Genomic DNA, 26,345 nt, shown 5'->3' on the forward strand with positions numbered 1-26,345 from the left:
ACAAGGACAGCCCCCAATGAAGTAGGAGCCAGCGTCCCAGTCTCCCGCTGGGAGACTTGAGGGACCTGGCAACCCTACCACATAAGGAAGCCCACCTGACATCAACTGGATCGCCTGCCTTTTCTGTTGTAGCTCCTACTTTGTGAAATGGGTTCCCTCAGGGCTCATTTCGCGGGGGAACGCGCTGGAACGCAGTTCCGGCAGTTCCCCAAAGAGGTCACGTCAGGTGGCCTCGGCCATTTTGGGCCCGTTTCAGCCTGAATTGGGGCCGAAACGGCCCGGATCAGGCCTCTGACAGGTGGTGGACCACTCAGCAGCGGCCCAGTCGTGAACATTTTGGGCCCCTTTTCAGTCATTTTCAGCCCCTTTTTGCCGTTTTGGACCCAATTTCGGCCCTGAATGGCCAGGATTGGGTCCAAAACAGCCAGGATAGGTGATGTCAGGGGGTGTGGCATATGCAAATCAGTTATGCTAATGACCCACTTCCAGTGATGGCAAGGGGTGTGGCATATGCTAATAGGTTATGCTAATGAGTTCCTCCAGCTCTTTTTCTACGAAATGACCCCTCGGTTCCCTGAACAGTTGAGAGAGTACTGTCTCTAGACCTTTATTTGCCAGAGCTTTAAATGTCAATGAACTTAGATGAGTGCAATACTTAGGATGGTACTGTCAGTTTCCCCCTCCCCTGTTAAAATGGCCTGAGCCCCTTCCACTGAAAGGCAGGCAGATTCTTTCCCTCTCTTTTCCTTCTGGGCCCCCTTGTCTCCAAGTTTTAGACTGTAAAGGGCCCCCCTCCGAGCAGGGAGCCCTCTTGTAGAACTTTGTATGGTGCTGCATTAATAGGAGTTGGCATATGGAGAATCCCAGGGTAATGGGAGATATAAATGGGAATTATAATGGTAGGACTTTGATTGAGATCTCAAGGCAATGGGAGAAGGCGAGCCCCTCTTACTGCAACAGTGGGCTTTCAGCTCCCTTCTGTGTCGTCTTGTGTTAACTAATCAGACATCGACACGGCTGTTATGCAAAGAAGGATGGAATCCAGATGTATATGCAAGGACTTCAGCATCAGAGAGTTATGTGTGGTGAGAGGGAGGGAAGGGGGTAGCTAAAAAGTGTAAGCAACAGTCCGTGGACTGGGATAACCCTTGAGAGCCACAATGGTATAATCCAGCCCAGTGATACTTTGTGGGAGTGCCCTGAGATCACATGACCTTAGTTCTAGAACAAAGCTTAGACCTTAAGCCTCAGAGATTAGTAGCTTTTCATATGAGAGTTTTTTAAAGCCATTCCTCATAATGTTATATTTACCTATGGATCCAGAAATATTACGCTGCTGCCACTGAATGTCTGGTCAACACCAGCTATTCATACTTAGCAAAAAGTGTTTAAGAGCAAGGAAATTTTATTTTTGAGTTTCAGAAGCTAGGCTGTTAGTAATGCTTAACCCCATCTGTTAATACATGCAATAATGCTGTGCCTACCTTATAGGGAGATTGTGAATTCCAGATGGATAACTGTGTATAAATCCATTTTCAGCGAAGAGCTTTGTGGGACATTAAAAACAGGCTAAGTAACTTTGGCAAAAGATTTTGTGGGCTGAAGTCCACTTAACTGAGGGTCGCTCTACAAGTGACGAATGACACTTGCCTGGCAAGTGAACAGACTCACATATATTCCTCCCTGTTCACTTGCCGTTCTCTTGCACTCCATTTGATCAAGTGGAGAGCAAGTGAATGGCAAGTGAACAGGGAGGAATACATGTGAGTCTGTTCACTTGCCAGGCAAGTGTCATTCGACACTTGTAGTGCGACCCTGAGTGAATGGCTCAATTCAGATATTTCTTCAAACCCTGGTTTGCAGTGACCATAGTTTAGAGCAAAGACTATGGTTTGTTCTGCCAAATGTACAATGAACATGGTTTAGAGGTGCTCATCTGTGTTATTTTTTCATCTGCTGTGTTTGATGCTGAGGCAGAAGAGTGGCTCTGACCCATTCAGAAATCACAACCAAACCATGGTGAGCATAGAGACCAAATTGCAAAACCACATTGAATGTAGCTTGTCATAGCCTTGGGCTCTAGAAATTCTCATTCTAGAAATCTAATAGGCTGCAGTTACAGACACCACCTTGCAATCTGGTTTCAGCATGTGAATTCACACTTGCAACTTTAAATGGGATTTTTTTCCCCTTGCAAAATTCATTTTAACCCTCATCTTTTTCTTCAGAAATCTTGGGGCAAGCATGGAGCCGCAAGCTGTTGCTGCAAAGCCAATGTCAGGCGAAGAAAAGGGACAAGCAGTGGCTAATGGGGTGTGCTGCAAGGTGACCGTGGCCGCCATCCTTCTGAGTGTCGTCACGGCTGTATCTGCTGGGATCCTAATGGGTGAGTCCCAAAGGTACATCGGCATCTATAGCTTGGCTACAGATGAACTGGTTGGAGCCAGGGCTGTGTCCTTGCTAGGTACAGGGAGCAGAGATGGTCTACTTCTTGCTATCCATCCCAGTGGCTTTTTAAAAGTTTGGGTGGAGGAGGCTATCATCTTTGGGCTGCCTTCCCCAGAAATCTGAATCAGGAACTCGGCCCTGGTACACAAGAGGGGGAACCTTGACCATCAGCAGGTAAGGAATAGCAGAGGCAGGGCTTTTTTTCAGCGGGAATGCAGTGGAACGGAGTTCCAGTACCTCTTGAAAATGGTCACACGGCCGGTGGCCTCCTCCCCCTGGTCTCCAGGCAGAGGGGAGTTTAGATTGCCCTCGGAGGTGCAGAGGGCAATCTAAACCCCCCTCTGTCTGGAGATCAGGGGGCGGGGCCACCGGCCATGTAATCGTTTTAGCCAAGGGTGATTTAAACTTTTAAAAACTCTCCCCTTGTTCCAGCTAACCCAAAGTAACGTCATTGTGTGGTCCTGAGTTCTGCCACTGAGTTCCACCACCTCTTTTCCCAGAAAAAAAGCCCTGAGCAGAGGGGTCTATCATTCTGGGATAGGTGACCACTCTCATTGTGCTGGTAAAGCAAGGTAGGAACCAAAGTGTTTGTTCAGTGTTTCACAGAGGAAAGGGATCTTAAGGGAATGCTCGCCAAGAGTGCCCCTTGTATGTAGAGTCCATGCACAACATGGGGATGGCATATAAGGGACCGTTGTGCCTTCCCCTTGTCTCATGGACCCGTCTCTCCAATATTCTGAGGAGCTGAAATAAACGCACTCCTGCCCCATTTGGAGCAGCAAGATGTGCGCCTGACTTACGTGTGTTCAGTGGAACATAACCTTATGCTCATAAAGGTATACAGTTTTATATATATACACGCACCGCATTGTATGGCAGTATGCAAACATGGATAATATTATGTAACAACGAACAAGTTTTTAAAGTAAAAGAAGCTGAAAAACGTAAAGAAGGGATTCTCACCCACAATCTTAATTTTTTTTAAAAAAACAAAACCGTGTATGTCAAGTCAGAAAACGAGCAGACCAGAAAGTTATCCGAAATTGAGTCTTGTGTAGGCTGCTCATACATCACAGTCTGAAAGGTGTCATGTGACCTGGTGGGGCTTTATTTATGCTTCTTCTTTCCTACTTTTCCACAAAAATTGGTTTTCAGAGCAACTTACAATTTCTATGTCAACAGAGCAAAAATGTGCATCTTTATGAGCACTGAATGTCCATCAGTATAAATAACAGAATATTAGAATAGCTACCCTGGATTCGTAAGCAGTGTGTGGTGTCAGAAGTGTTTATTTTTATGTTTATTTTTCTAGCTTCCAAATGGCATGGTGATAGTGGTTCTTTCAAGCGGCAAAGGTCACCCTAGAGTTTCCTAGTGGTGAGGGTGAGCAATCTGGGCCTGATCTTTGTGCATCTCTGTTGCCACTTATCTGGCCACGGTGGACAAGATCAGGGACAGCCTTAGTGATTCTGTGGCCCTGGGTAAAAGCCTAGGATGGGGTCTCAGCATCACTGCCACTACCACACCCTTTCTGGTCCAAGCAAGGGGCGGCCCTCATCCTGTGCAAGGTGGGTGGGAGCCTGCTTCTCCTCCTCTTCTTCTTCCTTCCCCCCTCCTTTGGGGAAGTGAGGTTGTGGGCAATTGGCCCCCACCCAAGCATGGGACCTGGGGCAGCTGTCCCTGTTGCCCATTGGCTAAGACTACCCCCTGGTTTGGGGGTGGAGGACAGAGGTCAAATCCACATTCACCCATTACCTGCATGTTTATCGGATATCTTCCGTTTGCCTCCAATCCGCGATTTTTTCCTCTTCGTTCACATTCCTGCTTCCAATCCTTCTTTCTCGTGCGTCCCTCCAGTCACACGGCCGCTCGAAAACCACTTTTTTGGGCGGGACTTTTTTTCCCTGCCCATTTTTTTTTATTTTTTTGAGCGCACTTTTCCGTTATTTCGATCTTGCCTTATAAAGAAACATCATTGAAGATAATGATGCCTCTCTTTCCCCCACTGACAGCACTGATGGCTCTCTCCCGTTTCTTTTTTTGGAAATTTGGAAGCATGTGGGAAGCTTTTGCGGGTATTTCCTATGCAGGACAGTTCAGTGCCTGAATTTTACTGAAGTTTCACTTCCTTCGAGTGTCATTATTTCAATATTTCATAATTTCGATATTACAGTAATATAAAATAAAAAAAAATAAAAAACAGTTAAAAAGGAAGTTTCGCGAGTCCGTTCTGAGGAGGGATTCACCCCAAAATGATTTTTCAAACTACCAGATTTGATTTAGAAACAGCATAATCAATAAATCCAATGCTATGAAGTCAAAAACAGTCTTTTGCAGACTACGGAGCACTTGCAAGTTGAATCAGCCAATAGGAACTCTCGGAACGGCCGGAAAGACAGGAAGGGGGGTGGTTTTTAAAAAAACCACGTAAATTGCGCATTGGCCCGTTCACGGCCACCGTGAAACTCCCGTTGAAAACCTGTGACCACATATTCGGGAGAAATGCAAATGAAATGCATCTGTTTAATGAGGTAACGTGACCGGCACTCGGGATTGCGTGGGGAATGCGGGGAACATGCGACTTAGAATGAGTAATGTGGATTTGACCAGAGTCTCCTTCCGGCATTAAGATGCTAATGTGTGAGCTGCACCTCGTTGTGCTTTTGCGGGAGCTCTCAGGTGCATATTTTAATTTCCTGCAACCAACGGACAACTCATGTATATGCCACCTCGTTGGCATCCATACAAAAGTTGTGGTTCCCAACCAACTGCATAGATTGCTGGTGTGTTTAAGGCCGGCCCTTCTGTTGCACACAGTTAGGATCATGGCTCTCCACCTGCGATGGAAAGCCCCCTTTTCTTTCTCCCCAGCCTTCCATTTGAAACAAGAGTTCCTCTTTGAGCATCTGGTGGAGCTGCGAGGGATCCAGTACGACAGCAGCCTGCAGTGTCAGAACTCGGACTATCATCGCACATTGACCCCAGTCCTGGAGAGATTGGTAAATCAACCCATCGGGGAGAGAAGCTTAATGCCTCTTTCCTCGCTTTCCTCCTATTTGTTTGTTTGTTTATAGTTTGCTTTTCTCACTGAGACTCAAGGCAGATTACACAGCGTGAGACCAGTACAGTCAGTTTCAAGGATATTTCCATAAACAATGCCATAGGGTAAATAAACTCAAGTTTACAAAGACGTAGCATTAGTAAGAATCCAATACAGAGCTGAAACAGAACATAAGCAATTCTAGGGCTGACATTAGACCACATGAAGCACAGGTAGTTCATAGGAGCACATATTTAAGACAACAGATAGTACGTAAGGCAACATAGGGGGGAAGCCTATGGTCCTCCTTAACTCATTAGCAAAGCGTCTGAGAGCCCTTCCCTACAATACAAAAGTCTTTTTGAATAATTCGGTTTTGCATCTTTTGCAGAAAGCTAGGAGAGTGGGGGTGCCCCTGACCTCCTCAGGCAGGCCATTCCACAGGGTAGGGGCCACCACAGAGAAAGCCCGTGTATGGGCTGTTGTGGATTCCGCCCATGTGTAGGATGGCACCTTCAGGAGACTCTGTATGGATGAGCGAAGCTGCCATGGAGAAACATAGGGAGAGAGGCGTTCCCGTAGGTATGCCGGGCCAAGGCCGTGAAGAGCTTTGTATGTGTCATGTCCTAAAATATGTTTTAGGGTTACTCTAAGATATATGTCTTAAGAACCCCGTGGTGCAGAGTGGTGAGCCGCAGTACTGCAGCCCAAGCTCTGCTCACAACCTGAGTTTGATCCTGGTGGAAGCCGGGTTCAGGTAACTGGCTCAAGATTGACTCAGCCTGCCATCCTTCCGAGGTCGGTAAAATGAGTACCCACCTTCCTGGGGGTAAAGTGTAGATGACCGGGGAAGGCAATGGCAAACCACCTCGTAAAAAAGTCTGCCAAGAAAATGATGTGATGCGACGTCTCCCATGGGTCAGTAATGACTCGGTGCTTGCACAGGAGACTACCTTTACCATTAAGATATATGTAAGAAATGTTTCTTTTCCCCTCTTATGCTTCCTAGCTTGGGGCTCATTATTTGAATTTTTATCTTTTAGTTTAAGAGCAGCTTTCAGAACTCAGCCCTGGAAGGAAGCTATTTGAAATGCTCCATCTTGCAGTACAGGTGGGTCACAATGGGTCCTCGCCCCCCACTTGGCTATGCACGAAAGCTGATGCTGCACCTGCGACAAGGGCCTGTGTCGGAAATGAGTCAGGTGTTCTAACATGACAAGCTTAAGCGAACTTTTGCTTTAGTTGATGATACATAATAAGAGTACCAAGCAGCGTGTTGGCCAAAAGTCTCATTTGCATTACAAATGTCTTTCTCCTTCATGAATAATGTTAACAGAAGTTATTTTAAATAATATGAGATAGATGATTTAAGCTCATGTCGAAACAGCCACAGCCTCCTCTAAAGATATCAAACCTTTCCCTTCTTCAAGGGTGGATCTTACTGGGGGGAGGCAGTAACAGAAAGCCGGAGATTGATTCGGAAATGAGAAATGATTTCATAGTCTAACCTAATCAATTCCACCTGGCAAAGCTGTAGAGATTAAAGGCATGCGGAAGGAGAAGGGGCGGAGAGTTCTTAGGAAAAATTGACATTTCGGATTTTTTAATGAAGATTCATTTTCCTGATTTTTGTTCTTACTTTTCAAAAAGTTGGGAATTTCAGAAGTAACAGTCTGTGAAATGGACCAATTTGCAAGTTACTGCTCAGTTCCAATTGTCAGTCTCTGGATTGTTTGCTGCCGTCACCTTATGCTTTTAAAAAATGAAACTGGCACTGTGGCATTTCTGCCACTTGGCGATAGTCTCGGGTCATGACCTATTAGCGCTAATCAGCTTAAACAGGGGTGGGGGCTGCAGATATACTTCTGCAGATTCCAGTAAACACAGAAGGGGAAACAGATTCATGATCATAACAGAACAGGTTCCCCTGTGTGGTTGGGAAAACCTGAGAGGTCAGTGTCTTCAAAAAAGCACGATCTCGGCAGATGTGTGGATCCTCGGTTGTAATTCCATGTGCACCTAATGCTGGAACAGCAATGATTTGTTTGCAGAGAATAGCCCCAGTGTTGAATCACCTCATGACACTTAAGGAGTCCTTAAACTAGTGTCGTTTCTAATGTAGACATCAGCTGTGCCTGAACCAAACCTGGACCCCTCTGACTCGGTATCTGTTCTCTTGTTTATCAGTATAAGAGACTCCTATTTCCTTCCCACACATGCTCAGGAATGTAGAGTGATGCACGCGTGCGCACACCAGCAGTTCCTAGCTCTGAAGGACCTCTCATTGTCCATTAGCAGGAGAGGCAATTCCAGTGTGATCGTCCACTTTCGCCTCTGGTTCTCCAAGCAGCTGCTCAGCCCAGGCTTAGAAGAAGAGGTGCTCAGGCGGGGGCTGGCAGCCACCCTGGACAAGCAGGAGGTTCCACTGGCTGCCTACGGTACCATTTCTTCAGCCATCCTGACAGGTGTGGTCTGTTCCATCCTAGATACAGGATGGGGTGGGCAGGGAGGCTGGGATTGTTCCAGCTGCTTCACAGACATGCCAAATCTACGTAAATTCACACGACAGACGAGCAGACAGGGCTTGCGCTAGAATGGCAATACAATGCAAGTATTTGTGTAGCACTTATGAATGTTACATGGACATTTTTCTGTTGTGATCCTTACATCAACCCTGCAGAGTAGGACAGAAGCAGTTTGCCTCAGGCCACTGAGTGAGTTCATGTGGTAGAATTTGGGCAGGGAGGCTTTCTAATCCACACACCACACCATCTCCTTCAGTCTCTAGAGGAGATTCTGGAGGGTTCCTCTAGCTGGATCTTAATTCTCTGCCCCACCACGGCTCCTACTAAGTGTAGGCAGGAGTGCTAGAGAAATGCCCTCCAACCTAGAATCTACCTTGATGTCTTATTCATTAGGGCTACCCTCTACATAAGTCCCAGAGGGTACAATAACAGAATCACAGAGTTGGAAGGGGCCATACAGACCTTCTGGTCCAACCCCCTGCCCCAAAGCCTAAAGCATCCCTGACAAATATTCATCAATGCTAGTGAAAGACTGACAAAAGGAAAACTATAGAAGATGATTTCAGGAGGATAGCAACATTGGTCTGCAGTAGAAGAGCAAGATTGGGGTCCAATAGCACCTTAAAGATCAACTAGATTCCCAGGGTATGAACTTTCAAGAGTCAAAGCTCTGTTTGTCAGATGACAACAGAGCTTTCACTCTTGAAAGTTCATACTCTGGAAATCTAGTTGGGAGAGATGACACATCTCCTATTAGACCAACTAGATTTCCAGGGTATGAGCCTTTGATCGTTGGTCTTATAGGAGATGTGTCCTCTCTCTCTCCCAAGAAAAGAGTTCTCCCGCTCTTAGTTACGCTCATTGCTTTGGCCCATAAGTGAGAACAAAACGTTTAACATCTCATGCCTGGTTTCTGAAGGTAGTTTTGAGAGTTATTCGCATTTCCTAGCAGTAACATCGTAAGAATAAGGGTAGGGTTTTAGAGTAAGAGCTGAAAGACATGAGACGAATTACACGGGAAGAGCACGTGTTGGGTCCCGCAAGCTTCCCTGGGTGGTTCCGCTCTGAGACAGCAGCCTGGTTAACCCAGTTTGGCCTGAGCTTCTCAGGGCTTGGGACCTAAACAGGGTTGGCCATGGTCTCTACTTGGACGGGAGGCCACCAAGGAAAACAGCAGCAAGCCACCTCTGCTTATCTTATGGCTGGAATGCCACTTGCAGTGGGTTGCATGAACTGGTTCTCACATGACAGCACATTCTTATTAGAGTGAGAGGAATATGTGTTTTCACCTTTTCTTTGTAGACCATTGTACTCTTTTTAATTAAAATAATAGTAATAACAACAACAACAACCATACTTATATACCGCTCTTCTAGACAGATTAGTGCCCCACTCAGAGCGGTAAACATAGTCAATGTTATTGTCCCCCCCCCCTCCCACAATACAGCTGGGGAAGCGGGGCGGAGAGGAGCAGCTTACCCAAGGCCACCTGCCAAGCTCATGGCAGCAGTGGTATTCAAACCAGCAGAGTGCTGATTCACAACCCAACCACTTAGCAACTTCCTTATATTTTAAATGCTCGAAGCCTGATCTCTGTAAATGCACCACGCCGGCTTGATCTTGCTGTGTAAAGGGCAGTGAAGGAGGAGGGCAGCAGGTGAGCTCACCATCCCTCGTGCATGTTGGCAACGTTTTAATAGATCTTCCTCCTGTTAGTGCAAGCAAAGCAGGAGAGGTGGCAGCCCGCAGGGCCTCTAAATGGCAACGCAGATACAGAGTGCTAGATGTGTAAAAGCATTTCGCATGAGATATTCTCAAATTGGCTGGCGACAGTGGTTACTACCCAGATAAAAGTTTGGTACCAGCCCCACGGAGTCAGGGGAAGTGGTGGTGGCACCGTGTGGAGACCCGAGACAGCTGCAGGGCTTTTTTGACCTCTCAGGACCCAAGACAATAGGGCATGGAAGTCAGTTCCTTCAAAGATTCAGAATAGGATAGTTTTGTTCTGCACTCAGTGATCTTCTGGAGCTCTCTGAATATGGACTTGTACCCAGAGCAAGAAAATGCCCTTGCTCTTTGTTGGCTATTTCATGCCGATCCTCCTCTCTGTTTCTTGCAGGGCCACGCACTCTCTCGCCTATTGGGATTGTCCTAAAATCAGGTATGCATCATTTCACTCATGCCTTGTGGCTTTTAAAATGTCACCAAATTCTTCCCCCAGACAGCCCAGATTTTCCAGTTTTTGTATGTCCTGAATTTTGCAGCCCCTTAAGGAGCAACAGATTTATCATGGTATAAACTTTCATGGACTAGGCCCTGTCGGTCTTTAAGGCACCTCAAGAATCCTTTGTTGTTTCAGTTGCAAACAAGACTAACAGGGCTCACTCTCTGGAGTTTCGAATGTTGTGACTTGTGTAGATACATACACTACACTAAACATGATTAAAACCTACCTACTGCATCATCCCTTAAAATGGAAATACCAACCCCCAAACACTCTACATCTATCTATCTATCTATCTATCTATCTATCTATCTATCTATCTATCTATCTATCTATCTATCTATCTATCTATCTATCTATCTATCTATCTATCTATCTATCTATCTATCTATCTATCTATCTATCTATCTATCTATACCACCCCCCTCCCTGCGAATGGGCTCAGGGCAGCTAACAACAGGGAAACACTACACATTAAAATTATCAACAATGATCTAAAAAACAATATTTAAAACTCAATACAGTACAATGCAAAATACTAGACTGGTGCTATAAAGAGTGCAGGCTACATTTGATTATCTAAAAGCATGTATACAGGTGTGTTGTAAGCCTGGGGCAGCCAGTGATGGAATAGGTGGGGGGACAGGCAGGGGACAATTCACTGGCTCTCAACCAAAGGCCTGGCGGAACATCTCCATTATACAAGCCCTGTGGAACTGCAGCAGGGCCCGGATCTCAATCGGAAGCACGCATTCCACAATGGCCGAAAAGGGCCCTGGTTGAGGCCAGACGAATGTCCCATGGGCCAGGGACCATCAAAAGTCCAACTTTGTCAGACACACTAGGAGCAGGCCATGGCCTGCAGTACTGCAAATACCTCGGACCTTTACCTCTGGAAGATCTGGGAAGCAATTATGGGCGCTGACCATGTTTGTCACCTTCTCCCATGCTGCTATCCCCAATGATTACCCTCATGTCCTCCCTGGGTGCACCTGGAAATGCCCTGCAAGTTCCACCCTGGGAACTCAAGAGTGGAAATACATGTTGCAAAGTACCTGTGGATGCTCAAGTGCAGGATTTTGTGTGTGGTCCTCAGTTCACATGCACACTGTTCTTGCTCAGCACACGTGCATGCCGCTTTCATGGGAGCTCCCTTTGTGTGATAGCATCTGCAAGTATGTCCGGAGGGCAAAACACCAATTCAGCTCTGTTTCGCTGCAAGAACAAGTACTGTAGGCTCCTTGGCTTGCCGATTTGCATTTCTTTAAGGTGTGAAAAAGTGTCGAGATCTGCATTTCAATGAAGGGAGGTGGGGAAAATGGATAACTTTTAGCAGTTAAGGAGGAATCACATGTGAATGCATTCACTGAAGTGTGATTGTGTGAGTGAGTGCATGGAAAGTTGGAAGAGGAACATGTGAAATGAGGTTCACTGGCATGTCCCCAGGTACTTAGTAAGATGTATTTCCACCCTCAGATCCCAAGCATGCAGGGGTCTGACTGGGATCAGGACCATGGTGTATGAGGAGGGGGGAATCCTTCTCCCTCCCTCCCTGGCAATGTTTTCCCAACTTGAAAAGGCCCCAGAAAGCTGCTGTTAGGGAAATTCACATATACTGCTGGCTACACTTAAAGAATTTGGAGGTCATTTCTGTCCCTGCTGTGCTTGTAGGCAGCTGTGTCGGGAACGCTTTTGCCTGCCACGATGGCCAGTGCGTGGCTGTGGAAAACGCGGAATGCAATGACCGCAGGGACTGCCTGGATGGCTCCGATGAGGCTGAGTGTGGTGCGTTCTTATTGTCAGGCTGCTGGCATTTCAGAGTTTAGGCTGATGAGCAGCCAGGGGTTGTTTTGTGTCATACCACAAGTTCAGGGTAACAGTCAGGAAGTTAGGAGAGGGGCAGCAGCTCAACAATACAGCCCCTGCTTTGCACGCAGAAGATCCCAGGTTTGGTCCCTGGCACCGCCAGTTAGAGGACATCAGGATGCTGGAATGAAAAAGGTCTCTATATGCCCGAGACTCCTTAGAGCAACTGCTGGTAAGAATACTAGCAAGCTGAACGCTCAAAGGGTCTGACCCTGCATAGGCAATGTCACAGGTTTGATTTTGCTGATGAAGAACAGGCAGTGGACAGGTCCTGAGAAGTTTACACAGCAAATAGGTATTGATGGCAAGAGGAAGGGGGCATCACAGAAAAATCGTTCTATCACAAATTTCAAAACAGATTGCAGGAATCTCCCCCTCCAAATTTGGAGTTCCTTTTTTACGATTAAGGAGTATGTTGCTTTCTGCCTCTTCCCATGCTTCGGGAAGAAAATGAGGGTTTTTTTTTCATCCACAAGATGTCAAAACCCATTCATCGAAGTTGGGAATCTCGGGAATTTAGAAGCTATGCAGCTCGGGCCACTTTTAGACCTTCAGAAGTAGAAAACATTGAGTCTGAGGGTGTGGGAGATTACAGACGGCTCCAGAATTTCACAGCAAGGCCCTTCTCCTCCTGGGGCGAGCGGGGCTCCCAGCACACCTTTCAACCTACAACCTCTCTTTCAGCCTGTGGAATCAGACCTGCCCTGCAGACGGCTAACCGGATTGTTGGGGGCTCAGAGGCTTTGCGGGGGGAATTCCCCTGGCAGGTCAGCCTGCGGGAGAACGGAGAACACTTCTGCGGAGCGGCCATTCTGACGGAGAGGTGGCTGGTGTCTGCGGCTCACTGCTTTAACGAGTAAGCCAAGGGCGATGTCCTCCTTGGTGTGCTAGATTGGGTGTCCCATACTCGATGCGTCATCCTCTGCCTCAAGAGAAGGGCCATGATCAGAGGCCTTCTGAGAGTGCAAGCCACGGCTGTGGAAGAGCTATTAAATAGACAACCTGGCCGGAAGCTGGCTCCTAGCCTCCCTTGCTGGAAAGCTTTCTCTCAGAGCCAAGCTATAAGTGACGCCTGACACAGGTGGGACACTTGTCAGCTTCCCTCAAGTTTTGATGGGAAATGTAGGCGTCCTGGTCTTGCAGCTGTAATGGAGAGCCCAGCTGTAAAACCAGGATGCCTACATTTCCCATCAAAACTTGAGGGAAGCTGACAAGTGTCCAACCTGTGTAAGGTGTCACTTGTAGCTTGGCTCTCTCTCAACAGTCCTCCGTGGGTGCCGGGAATGCAAGGGTGGAGCTGTCGAGCATTTGCTTTGCAAGCAGAAGAGTATGGTCTCTCTGAGCATAAAGGATCTCAGATAACTGGACTGGGAAAGAGCTTTTTTTGGCCTGAGACCCTGGATGGCTGCTGTCGATCAGAGTAGACTAGGTGGACCAGTGGTCTTACTCCCTAGAAGGCAGTTTGTGCTATACGTTATGTAGTGGTCCTTTACAGCCCCTGATGAAGCCCAAGTGAAGAAATCTGCCGTTCAGCCGGCCTCAGCTAGGGCTACCACCTTGAAGGTTCTCCAGTTTGGAAAATAGGAAGATACCTACAACAACAAAGAAATCTATTTGGAACATTGGCATTACGGACTTACCTCTTTCATGAACTCGGAGCTCTTCTCACTGTTCCCAGAATTAAATGGAACGGGGCTGTTAGTCCTCTGGTATAATTTTGAAACTAATTCTGAGAAACGTTTTTGTATGAACTATGCTTCTGTAAGCTGTATTTATTGTATTTATTACTGAATACGTGGATATAGAGCACTGTCACTTTAAACATTATGTAGGATTATTTCTAGTGAATACACTTTAATATTGTTCTGTTATCCCCGGGTGGTTTGTCCATTCTGTTTTCAAGGTTTAGTGTCCAGCATTTAAAGGATCTTTCTTGGGAATTGGGAAAGACCTTTTTTTCTCTGTCTGAGCACATGGCTAGCCATTGCCACCCAGAGCAGACAGTACCAACCTCGACAGGCAGGTTCTGTTTCATTTGTTCAGAAGTGTTCTGGAATTGGGGATGTGCAGCAAAGCAGTTAGGTATGCAGATGATGCCAAATTATTCAGCAAAGAGAAAAATGATGACAACCGCCTGCTTTAAAAAATGTGTTAAGCTCTTGCAAGACAGATGCAATGATCGTCAATGAAACCATGGCCAAATTTTGCCATCCAGTTATCTATTTATAGCCCTCTTCCAGTATTATCCCTACGTGTACTAGGAGGCTGGTGAGCACACTGCTTCCAATATACACAGTTTGCATGCTGTTTCAATAGGGGCACTGCATGTATTTTTGTGCACACAGCTTTGATAAGTGTGAACTCTGAAAAATCCAATGGTTGATCCAGGTGCACATACATGCAAAATGCTCACTGTGCTCCTGTGTAGACAACGGGGTAACCGTGTGGACCAAGATCAACACACTTCTGATACGGTGCAGTTGCCAGCCTTCCTGTACACGCAGGCATAACGACTGAAAAAGGTTTATATCTTCAACAGCTGGTCTCCGAACATGGTTTGCAATTTACACGTTATTAAGTTCATTGCCTTTGAGCAGCAGTTCCCCGGCTGGGTTTTTTGTTGTTGTTTTGCAGCACCTGTTGCTGACCAGGTGAAGTGACGTGTGGACTTTCTCCTCTCCTAGGCTTCAAGACCCCAGCGCCTGGATGGCCTATGTGGGCAGCATCTGGCTGAGTAACACTGCCAGCAACTCTGTGAAGGCCAGAGTGGGCCACATTATCAAGCACCCATTCTACAACACTGACACCGCCGACTATGACGTGGCCTTGCTGCAGCTGGCTGAGCCGCTGGTCTTCACCAAATACGTCCAGCCCGTGTGCCTGCCGGCCGCCAGCCACATCTTCCCCCCTGGCAAAAAGTGCCTCATCTCAGGGTGGGGTTACCTCAAGGAGGACTTTTGTAAGCAAAACTCTTGGCCTGCTGGGTGAGCCGAGTGGACAGGGGTGGTGGAGGGCTGGAAGGGGAGGTCTTAGGGGTCAGTCCTCACAGGGAAGCTCAGGTGCTCAGCCCAGCCTCCTTCTCAGGGTGGGTGTAGTGGAAGAGGCATTATCTGGATAACAGAGGTCAAAACACAGCACTGAGCACAGCAGGTTTCACTCTGCGTTGCACTGTGGTTGCTGGCCATAGCAGAGAGCCACGACACATTGATTTTGACACCGCTTTTCAAAACTTAAATCAATTCAGTCTCAGAATTGACACTAGAACATAAGTTACCTATTTTAAATGCAAGGAAGTAAAGTGAGACTTGGCCAGAGTCGTAAGATGAGTCCATGAAATTCACATCTCAAGGTGTTAGTCCATATTGGTAAAATAAAAAAGGAGGCAGACGTGGGGTTTTTTTTCTGCTTAAGGTTTGAGATCATTGATGCTCCCTGCTTTCCCAGGTACTTGTAATCTATTCTGTGGTGTGAAAGAAAGGACAACAGGAATTAACTCCTAAATTGATTTTGTAAATGGTTTAACTTTTGGAAATCACTGCCACAGGATGTGGTGATGGGCCACTCTCTTACCTGGTTTGAAAAGGGAATTCAACCAATGTACAGAGGAGGTTATGTCTACGGGTGGTTGTTAGCCACAATAGCGAGAATGGAACTACCGAATACCGAAGCATAGGCTGGGCTAAGAAACAAGGTGAGGTGCTTCTTTGCTTCCTGGGGGCATCTAGTTGCCCATTGCGGGAAAAAGGATGCAGGATTAGTTGAATTCTGCTTATGTCCTTAGATTAACATAGATTTGAGCAGGAGGTTGCAGAAGGAAGTCTAAAAACTCCTGAGTACTTGACCCTGGGCCTGCCAGTTGGTGTAGTGGTTAAGAGTGGCAGGACTGTAATATGTAGAGCCAGGTTTGATTCCCCACTCCTCCGTTTGAAGCCAGCTGGGTGACCTTGGGTCAGTCACAGCTCTCTCAAAGCTCTCTGAGCCCCACCACAGGGTGATTGTCGTGAGGATAATAATAATAACACACTTTGTATACTGCTCTGTGTGTGGTATTAAGTTGTTATTAAGGGCAGTATATAAATTGATTATTATGATGTTATTATTATTAATTACTCATTACAGAATTCCTGGGTCCTCTCAAAACCAGATGAGTGCTGGGAGTTCCATGTCCGGAATTCCCAACCATTTTTTATTCTTGGGAACATGAGGGTCTGATTTGGATCAGTACTTTAGCTTAAGCCTTTTTATCCCCCATGACCTGAACTGACCTTGTTTGCCCCGTTTAGGAAACTTACATGCAGCCACATCTATGCTAAATCCCCTTCGACCCACAAGCCATGGTCCCAATTCTGACCTGGCCCTTTCCTGTCCAAGAATTAATCGAGTGCTCCAAATACAGAATGCCTGGCTCTGACATCCTGGACCTGGGGCTGACCGGGGAACTCTAACCACTGAGACATACCACCCCCTTTGCCTTCAGTGACACTGGAGGATCTGCCATCTGCAGCTAAGCCCCTGCAAATTAGAACTCCCCTATTGTAATACCTGTAGTCTTGTGCAACATTCCGTACCATGCCTCTAATTACTGCGAGAGTGGCTAAGATCTGGACTAGCTGAGACTCAGCCCTGGCTTTGTTGGTGGGGGGGGCATTAATGTGGTCGGAGGCCTGTCGGTCATTTTCGGTCCCCCCACAGTGGTGAAGCCCGAGCTCCTTCAGAAGGCGACAGTGGAACTTCTGGATCAGACCCTCTGTGCCAGTTTGTACAGCAATGCCCTCACTGACCGGATGCTTTGTGCCGGCTACCTGGAGGGGAAAATTGACTCCTGCCAGGTATTCTTGGGCCCTTCCCGCCCTCATAGGAACTCGGGACCTCCTCCATGAAACCCCTGCTGAATTAAAGTGGCCCCAGAAATCTTCCTGTTCCCCTGTTCTTTTGTAGGGGGATTCTGGAGGCCCGTTGGTCTGCAAAGAGCCCTCCGGACGCTTCTTCTTAGCTGGCATCGTGAGCTGGGGGATCGGCTGTGCGGAGGCCAAGCGCCCAGGGGTCTATGCTCGAGTAACCAAGCTCCGGGACTGGATCCTTCACACCATCCTCACGTTCACTCCTCCGACTACTATCCCAACTACGCTTTCCACGATGCTCCATGACACTGCCCTTTCTGAAAAGTCCAGCACCATCAGCGAGCACAGCCCCAGCTCCAGCACTGCCCTGTTATCCACTGCCACAAGCAGGCCCGTGACGGTGCCCCGACCCCAAGGTACGAGCCCCTGTATCAAGCGAGTGCTAGACTTGCATCTCTCCAGGGTCCGGACTGATGCACGGGCTTTGTTGCTGTGCAGAGTGCGGCCGGAGACCTGCCTTCTCCAAGCCCATCAAAATTGTGGGCGGGCTGGATGCATCCCGAGGGGAAGTGCCTTGGCAGGTCAGCCTGAAGGAGGGGCTTCGACACTTCTGTGGGGCCACCATCATCGGGGACCGCTGGCTGCTCTCAGCTGCGCACTGCTTTAATCAGTAAGTACTGCTTGTTGGGAGTCTCCGGTAGTATCCGCCACGTTGCAGAGACTCAGCACTTGGTGGCGGGACTGCATCCTGGAAAAACCGGGCATGCCTCCTTCGTTCTGTAGGGAGAAGCCCTTCGCTTAAAGCTTCTGCAGGTGCACTGAAGCAACAGAAGGGAAAGTGGAGGAGAGGCGTGTCTGTGTGTGTGTCTCCTTCAGGGCCAGACCTGAAGCTGGAGACGTGACACGTGGCTTGTGAAACGTCTGTCTTTGCATGGCCTCGTTGCCACTAATGGAATATGTGTGCTTATGGTTTTATGTCCACGTGCTGGTAGCACCAGGCCAGAGTACATCACAGCCTACGCAGGTGCCACGTTGTTGTCGGCAGTGGAGAGCAGCTCCGTGAAGGTCAGCGTCCAACGGGTGATGCTGCATCCGTCCTACAACCCTCTCCTGTTGGACTTCGACGTGGCTGTCCTAGAGCTGTCCAGGCCCCTCCTGTTCAGCAAATACATCCAGCCCATCTGCCTCCCGCTCGCCATCCATAAATTTCCTGTGGGCAAGAGGTGCTCCATCTCCGGCTGGGGCAGTGTCCGAGAAGGCAACAGTAGGTGACGTCTGCTTGCCCCCACCAGGTCCCCAGTGGAACCATCCGAGTGAGGGGTGGGCCAGAGCTGTGGCTGTGGGTAGGAGACTCTGCTGGGTTGCACCCCGCAGGGATATTTCCTACAAGTTTTTTTGTAAAGTAAGTCTCTAGTCTTCTTACTCAGAGACAGACGAGAAGGTGGGATTCTACTCAGTCCATTAACTAGAGGCTCCCAATGTTCTACCTGGTTAGTCTGAAGAGCAAGAGAAGAGGGCCTCCCCAAAGATGGAGCACAAGAACAAGAACAGGGGTGCAGTGGGGAAAAGAACAGTTTTAGCTGGTTAAACTGCCCCTTTGTGTTTCGCCCACATTTCTTCAAGGGGATCTATAAGAATATAAATAAAAACAAAAAAATATATATGGCCATTTAAAAAAAAAGAATTAAGAAACAGGGTAAAAGACAATACAATCTAAGCATGTGAAAAGTGCATAAACGTATCCAGGATTTGCCTAGATGGGTAGCCGTGTTTGTCTGTAGCAGTCAAAAACAGCATGAATCCAGTAGCACCCATAAGACTAACAAAATTGATGCTAGGGTATGAGCTTTTGTGAGCCACAGCTCACTTCTTCAGGTACCACTTCTGAAGAAGCGAGCTGTGGCTCACGAAAGCTCATACCACTTCTGAAGAAGCGAGCTGTGGCTCACGAAAGCTTGTACCCTACCACCAATTTCGTTAGTCTTATAGATGCTACTGGACTCTTGCTCTTCAGGATTTGTGTCTTTGTAAGATGAAAGGCCTGGGGTGGGGTGGCATGCATGCCCTCTTGTCCCCCGTAAGTTTAAACATTTTAACCTCCCTCTGTGTCCTGCAGCCACCAAGCCAGAGAACCTGCAGAGAGCCTCCGTAAACATCATAGACCAGAAGACCTGCAATGTCCTTTACAACTTCTCCCTTACAGAGCAGATGATTTGTGCTGGGTTCCTGGAGGGAAGGGTTGACTCCTGCCAGGTAAGGAGCAGTCCCATTTCTCTCTGAATCACTGGGTCCTCTCTTCAGGGATGGTGGCATGTCTAGCCACAACCGCTGGGCAAAAGAACATGGCATTTTATTTTATTTGCTTCATTTATAGCCCACCTTTGTTGTTGAGACTCAAGGCAGATTACAGAATATAAAAATCTCAATTAGGCAAACAGCAAAGGCCACCGATAAGCAATGCATTAGGACTAGGATCACTAGCAATTGGAAAACAATACAAACAAAAACACCCCTTGTCCAATAGGCAATAAAAATGTCTAGAGTGTGGCCTACCATAATGCAGAAAGTACATACCATAATACACAAAAGCAGAGATCAATGCACTAAAAGCGAGGTGATATGTACAATAAATACTGCAACAGACTATAATCCTGTTCCCTTATCAAAGCAACCTGTTCCAAAGATGATCCAATATACTGTATTTCTAAATCAACCACCTCACTGGGCTAGACTAAAGTGCCATGGGAAAAGCCTGGAATGGTGAAATTCAAGCTCTGCTGCCAAGCAGAGATGCAAAAATAAATCGATAAATAAAAAGCCTTGCATCTGATCTCTGGAGGCACCAAAGGCAACCACCCCCCATGCCCCCCAGTGGCATCAGAGTGCCCCAAGAGCAGCAGCCCCACCGCCAATCATTCCAAAAGCTTCAGTTCCCAAGTTGCTTCCAAACGGCATTGATTCTCTGTCGAAAGAATCCACAGGACAGTTCCCCCAAACTTGTTTCACTCAGCCACCTGTAGCCATTGCTCCCACCCCCCACCATCACACTGCCGGGTGGCTTTTTCAGACTGGGAAAAAACCCCATAGTTGATACATCACTATAGCTTTATGCTATAGTGGTCTGTCAGTTGCCCATTTTTAGCTATAGAAGTATGTCAGTTTGCTGTAATTTAAAATCCATCATCAGCCTAATGCTATTGGGATATGTCAGTTACCGATTTTTTTTAAAGGCAAAAAAATGGGAGGGGGAAGGAAAATGGAACTGATGTGGGTGGAACTGGCAAAAATGTGCACCTTACTGTCTGCACAGCGTGCGAAGAAGCTAATTTAAAACCTGGGCCGTTTCCACACAGCTTACCTTATTCTGCAAAATAGTGAAATCTCGCGCGAAATCTCACGAGAAGACGCTGTTATCGTGTCTTCTTGCGCAATAACAGCATCTTCTCGTGCAATAACAGCGCCTTCTCGCAAGATTTCGCTATTTTGCAGAATAAGTTAAGCCGTGTGGAAACGGCCCCAGTTTGAAAAAGACTATGTCAAAGCAGAGGAAATCCTGGACAAGGAATGATTAGGGTAGGATCTCGTCTCTTTGGTACTCAAGTACCAATCTTTAAAGATCCATTAAGTGCTCATGGATACAGTTCTTCTTTCCCCGTGTTTAAAAAATATTCTGGGTGGTTTTATATGTAACGCATGGTAGTTAACTGAACAGTAACCCAGAGCAGAGACATGTTTCATGTGATATCAAGCAGAGTTCCAAGTTCCTTTCCTGAATGTTTCCTTTTCTCCAGGGTGATTCCGGGGGACCCTTGACATGCGAGGAGACTCCTGGTGTGTTCTATTTGGCAGGGCTAGTGAGCTGGGGGGCTGGCTGCGCACAGCCCAGGAAGCCGGGTGTGTACGCCCGGATCACCAAGCTAAAAGGCTGGATTCTGGACATCATCTTGCCCCAACCCAGCACCACTCTCATGTCCACCACCAAGACCACATCTGGCATCACCTTCAGCCTGCCCGTCACGACCCAAATGAGTAGCCAGACAAACACAGATGCAAGCACCAGCGCAGGCACTGTATCAACGTTAACCAGCACGCCAAAAATGACCCAGTTCCCAGGTACCCGTGCGGATGCAAGCAAAGACTCATAGCAGCACGTCAGTCATTCATGTGTGAGTGTGTGTGCATTGTGTGTGTGTGTGTGCATCTGGCCCAGATCTTATCCTCCCAATACAGGATTTACTTGTTTGTAGTGAAGAATGTGGAAACCCATCAGCTGTTATCAGGCAGGACAACCTAGGTGTCCTCCTTGGGAGACAATCCAGAATGCCACATGCAGAAAGTAGCTGCTCTGCAGAAAGTTGCATGCAGAGATGAGAGCCAATCTGCAGTTCTGAAAAATCTTTCCTGAGCAAGAGGAAGGTTGACTTTTCCTACAGGGCATTCTGCTGTGGCTCAAATCTGCTGAACCTTAGGGCTGGGAAGGACATTCCCTCCTCCCTGTTCTGCCACATGTGGGAGCTCAGACCAACTTCACGACCTAATAGGCCGCAATAATCAGCTGTTATCAGCAGTTTACAAATTATATTCCTTGGCAAGAAGAGGGAGGATTTGCAGCCCGCATTAACCAGCTTTGCAAACTGTTCCCCCAGCTGTGCCATGCACGCCGGCCACTTTCAAGTGCTCCAGCAAAGTCTGCATTGGGAAATCAAACCCCGAGTGTGATGGCGTCGTGGACTGCAGCAATGGCCGAGATGAGTGGAACTGCAGTAAGCTTCCTGACCCAGCTGCACTGGTCTCCCCTGCCCGGCCCCAGGTCTATTCCTAGAGCCTCATGTTTGACCAATTGCCCTCGTGCGACCCCAGTTCATAGCACTCCGTCTCTCTGCTAAGCCATTTGACATGGATCCTCCAGTTGCGGGCCTGCTCGTGCTTTTCTACATTGCAACGAGCCTTCCTCCAACACAAGAAAGAGCCTTTTGAATGATGGGAAGGGCTCTTTGCACTGGAGGAAAACTCTACCACTAGTGGAACAGATCTGCATCCGCAGGATCTATGTCTACGCTGGCTGTGAAAGAGGATTAGACGAATTCACGGACAAGCCATTTTTGACAGCTGTTAACCATCACAGCTCAATGGAACCTCCACATTCAGAGACAATTTACCCAACAGCAGAGGAAGGTTCACTGCTTTTGTATCCTGCTTATGAGCTTTCTGTTAAGATACCACCAGAAACAGGATGCTGGAGGAGGGCAAGTGGGCCCTACCTTCGTCTGATCCAGCCAAGCCCTTCTTTTTCTACATCGCTGCAATCCATTAACAGCCTTTCAAAGTATGTACATAAAAGTTGTGCTCAGGGTGGCAACAAGCAACACCCTGCTCTCCCCTGCCCCTGAATCATATCCTTCTAGGAGGTTCTGTTCTGCAGTGACGGAGGTCTGGTTAGGGGATAGGGGTTGCAAATGTGGCCAGCTGGCACACAAAGCCAGAATTTAGTTGTAAAGCTGGATTTTGCCCCATCCCTCTGCCCCACTCCTCCCCATAGATCCTGCACATGACAGCCTTGCCACCATGTTCACCCTGCTTCTCTCCCTTGTAGCTTGCGGTTTGATCCCCACGACGGTGTTCAGGATAGTGGGGGGGAGCGGAGCAGCCCGTGGGGAATGGCCATGGCAGGTGAGCCTGTGGCTGCGGAGGAAGGAGCACAAGTGTGGAGCGGTTGTGATCAGCGAGCGATGGCTGCTTTCGGCTGCTCATTGCTTCGACATGTGAGTTGGATTTGAGCTGGGCTGGGGAGGGGCTGTTACCTGTGGCCAGAATGTGCTGTCCCAAGTAGAATTCTTCCTCTTTCCACACACACAAAACCTTCACCCCACTTATCCATCTTGTTAGCAATGCACATTTCTGTCTCCTGGCAGATAACTGCAGCCTGGGGAACCCTCCCTTTCTTCCTCCCCAAAGCGTTTAGAGGGTGTGCCGCGCTGTTCCCCTTCACCCTCTTAAGATTCGCTGTTTCTGCTTTGCTTCTACTGCGAAAGCCCCTTAGGGCTGCCATTTGTGGTCACGGACTTCTGAAAACCTGGGCTAGCAAATTCCTCCGAAATCTCTGGTCTTATTCAAAAGCATCGGCTTGTTCCTGCAACTACCAGCAGGCGGCATCATTGCCGTACATGAACTTTGCTACAGGGAACACTGGTTACAACCGGGAGCCAGAGACGCAGCACATTTTGGAAGTTTGTGGCCCCTTAAAGACTAACAAGGTTCTATTCCAGCAGGAATAAAATCTCACTAGTCTTTGAGGAACCACCATATTTTGGCTGGATCTAGCGCATACCCTCTGCATCTAGAATATACAAGGGCTGGGAAAAACAAGAAAAGCACCCAGGGAAATTTCTTACAGCTACCTTGGCCCACACTGAGGTTTGCAGCCAGGGCAAGAGTTAAACTTCTGCTAGATCCCCCTTCATGGCAGCAGCGTCTGGCTCTGGCACGGTCCGTGCTAACACCAACAACTTTCCTGCAGTTACAGTGACCCCAAGATGTGGCTTGCCATCCTGGGGACACCGTTCCTGAGCGGCCTTGACGGGAGAGTGGAGAAAATCTTCCACATCCACAGGCACCCCTTTTACAACGTCTACACGCTGGACTATGACGTGGCCCTCCTGGAGCTGGCTTTCCCCCTGCGCTACACTAGCACCATCAAGCCCATCTGCGTCCCGGACAGCTCCCACGTCTTCAACGAAGGGGCTCAGTGCTACATCACTGGCTGGGGCTCCACTAAGGAGGGGGGTAAGAGTCGGAGCTGAGAACGGAGGCCTCGAGGGCAGCATCAGTGCCTAGACTGCGAATCCGCACGTACCTGGGTCCTACATTTCACATGCAGGAAATGCTGAACACAAATGACTGTGGAAGACTCCAGTTTTATACACCCCAAATTAAGGAATTTTTGGATGCAGCTTGGGAAGAACTGGCAGAGGCAAAATCCAGAGGTTTGGGGCTGGGATTTCTTGATAGAACATTCACAAGGCTGGGAGCCTCTTTTTCAGAAGTTCACACGTTCTAGTAACTATTTTATACAGGGTGGGACCCTCCCCTATTCTGCCACCCCACTGGGCAAAGTTTGAAGCCTCCCTCCAACTCTAGTGGCTTTTCTGGTGAAGGAAGAACTGCTTAAGTTAAAGGCAGGATCCTTGGGGGGTGGTTGGATCCACCCCACTACAATGCTTTGAGTTTTCCAAGCACTTCATATTCATTGTCTTCTTGTAATTCTTACAAACAGCCCTTTAGGGCAGGCCAGCGTTTCTTCTCTAATATGGCAGACGAGCAGAGGCTGAGTTTGCAGTGTAGGTGTTATTTCAATTGGAGACCTCCTAGTTCACAGCTCATCCTCTTAGCCGCTCTGCCACATGTCTGTTTTACCAAGCTAAAGCCTTCTGTTCTGCTAAGCACAGTCTCATCTCTCCTGCCTAGGTCTGATGTCCAAGCACTTGCAAAAGGCGGCCGTGAACCTGATCGGAGAACAAGACTGCAAGAAGTTCTACCCCATCCAGATCAGCGGCAGGATGGTGTGCGCCGGCTTCCTGCAGGGCACAGTCGACAGCTGTTCAGTGAGTCTGGCAAGCACCTTCTCCTTCCCTTCATAGCCGGGCAGCAGTCCCAAAGCCAGCTGCTGCTGACCCCTGGCAATTTCCCCTCGACTAAAAATGCAGGCTGGCATCAAGTTAAAGCTGCAGGCACAGCCCTGACATATAGCCGGCCCATTCTGGCCCATGTTCATTGGGCTTCTCTGGATTCAGGTTGGCTAGGGCAAGGAAGCATCATTCAGCTAGGAGAACAGCTCAGCTGGGCCACCACTGTATCCTGCGTTGACATGGAGGAGTCTGCCTGGCCCTCCAAATTTGTTTCTCCATCTCACAGGGTGACGCAGGAGGTCCCTTGGCCTGCAGAGAGCCTTCCGGGCGATGGTTCGTGGCAGGCATCACCAGCTGGGGCTATGGCTGCGCGAGGCCTTTCTTCCCTGGCGTTTACACCAGAGTGACAGCAGTGCGGGGTTGGATCGGGCAGAACGTCAAGGTGTGAGCCTCTGTGCCACTCAGGGAGAAGAGACGGCGACATTCCAGGATGGAACACCCCGTGCGGAAGCCGCAGGCGTTAACGCCGCACGGGCTGTCTGTGTGCAACTGGAAACCACGGAGGGAGCTCCCTCGGCATTTAACAAAGGAGCAGATTTAGAAAACGCTTTCTCTCAATAAAGAGGGCCTCCTGTCTCAATTTGACACCACGCAAAGTGGCAGGTTAAGGTGAGGTCTCCCTAGGCACCTGCAGTCTTAGGTCATGAGGGCCCAATGCAGAGGCCCTCGGCGAGGGGGTTTCCTGACTTGGGTAGGGTCAGGAAAAGATTTTCCCCAAGTCAGCCTGTCTTGCTTCCTGCTGCAACTCATGCCATGGTCACCTACAGCTCCTTGGTGTGGTGGCCAGCCCCAGCTCGTGGTAGAGGGCTGGATTCTGGATAGCGCTGGGGCTCCACAACTCTATTCCAGTGGGCAGGAGGACACTTACAGGCTACAAAAATCTTTTACCATCAGAGGAAGGCAAATTAAATTGCTGCCTCTTGGAAGCTGTGAAGTTGTGTGTGTGAGATCATGTGCCAGTCTTGCTGTGCAAGAGAATCATCTGCTGCGGAATTTGCCATCTTGGAAAGCTCAAGTTTCATTAAAAGAAAGATCCAAGTTTCCAGAACTCATGGTTTTCAAGAAATGCTGGTTTTCAGAAAAAACACACACATGTTCTTTTTCGACCATCTTTCTTGCCAGAACAAGTTGTTCGGAAAACTGACTTGGGAACACCACACCCGATCTCTACACTTAGCCCTGCATATGAAAGCATCTTATCCCTGAATGCTCACTTGTCTGTACCAAAACAGAAAGCCCTTGCATAGAAAATCAGCATGCAAGGGAAAAGGGGGTTGGTTTAGCCTTCTCTGTCCCCTGCTTGTTTCTACATACAGGGAGTTCTCTCTGTGGAAGAGAACTCAGCCCCACATGTCTAGACCCACAGCTGACCAAGTCAGCACAATCAAGTCAGCATTACGCTGAATTTTCATTTTATCTGATTGCAGCCGATCAGTTGTTCTGGGGCAAATGCATGTGAGTCAGTGTCCAGCCATTCTCACTGGCTACGCCTTGGCATGAGTTTGTGAAGGGTTACAAACTCGGATGTGACAAAACCCTTCTACGTCCTCAGATAATGTTCTATCCCTCCAGCATAGAGTATAAAAACTGGTTACCCTCTGAGGAGACAGACTTTAAATCCTCCTTAGAGAAGAGGGTACAAATTACATCAGAGGCGTAGGTGGTTTCCACCTAAAAAAATGTTTTTGGGGAGTCTACCTTCTTGAAAGGAATGCC

At 48.1% G+C, this 26,345-nt stretch overlaps 1 protein-coding gene across 1 annotated transcript; it reads left to right on the plus strand.

The window, feature by feature from the left end:
- The first annotated feature begins 2,244 nt into the window (after positions 1 to 2,244).
- Positions 2,245 to 25,017, plus strand: TMPRSS9 (transmembrane serine protease 9). Its single transcript, XM_054980322.1, has 19 exons — positions 2,245 to 2,386; positions 5,320 to 5,447; positions 6,532 to 6,599; positions 7,787 to 7,953; positions 10,133 to 10,174; positions 11,909 to 12,022; positions 12,788 to 12,959; positions 14,788 to 15,062; positions 16,796 to 16,932; positions 17,042 to 17,360; positions 17,443 to 17,614; positions 17,937 to 18,208; positions 19,061 to 19,197; positions 20,736 to 21,057; positions 21,591 to 21,707; positions 22,538 to 22,706; positions 23,462 to 23,727; positions 24,409 to 24,545; positions 24,856 to 25,017. Exons 1-19 carry the CDS (start codon positions 2,245 to 2,247, stop codon positions 25,015 to 25,017), a joined length of 3,318 nt encoding a protein of 1,105 aa, XP_054836297.1.
- Positions 25,018 to 26,345: the final 1,328 nt, after the last annotated feature.

Source organism: Eublepharis macularius, chromosome 5 (genome assembly GCF_028583425.1).
Source record: "Eublepharis macularius isolate TG4126 chromosome 5, MPM_Emac_v1.0, whole genome shotgun sequence".
In the NCBI taxonomy this organism is placed as follows: domain Eukaryota; kingdom Metazoa; phylum Chordata; class Lepidosauria; order Squamata; family Eublepharidae; genus Eublepharis; species Eublepharis macularius.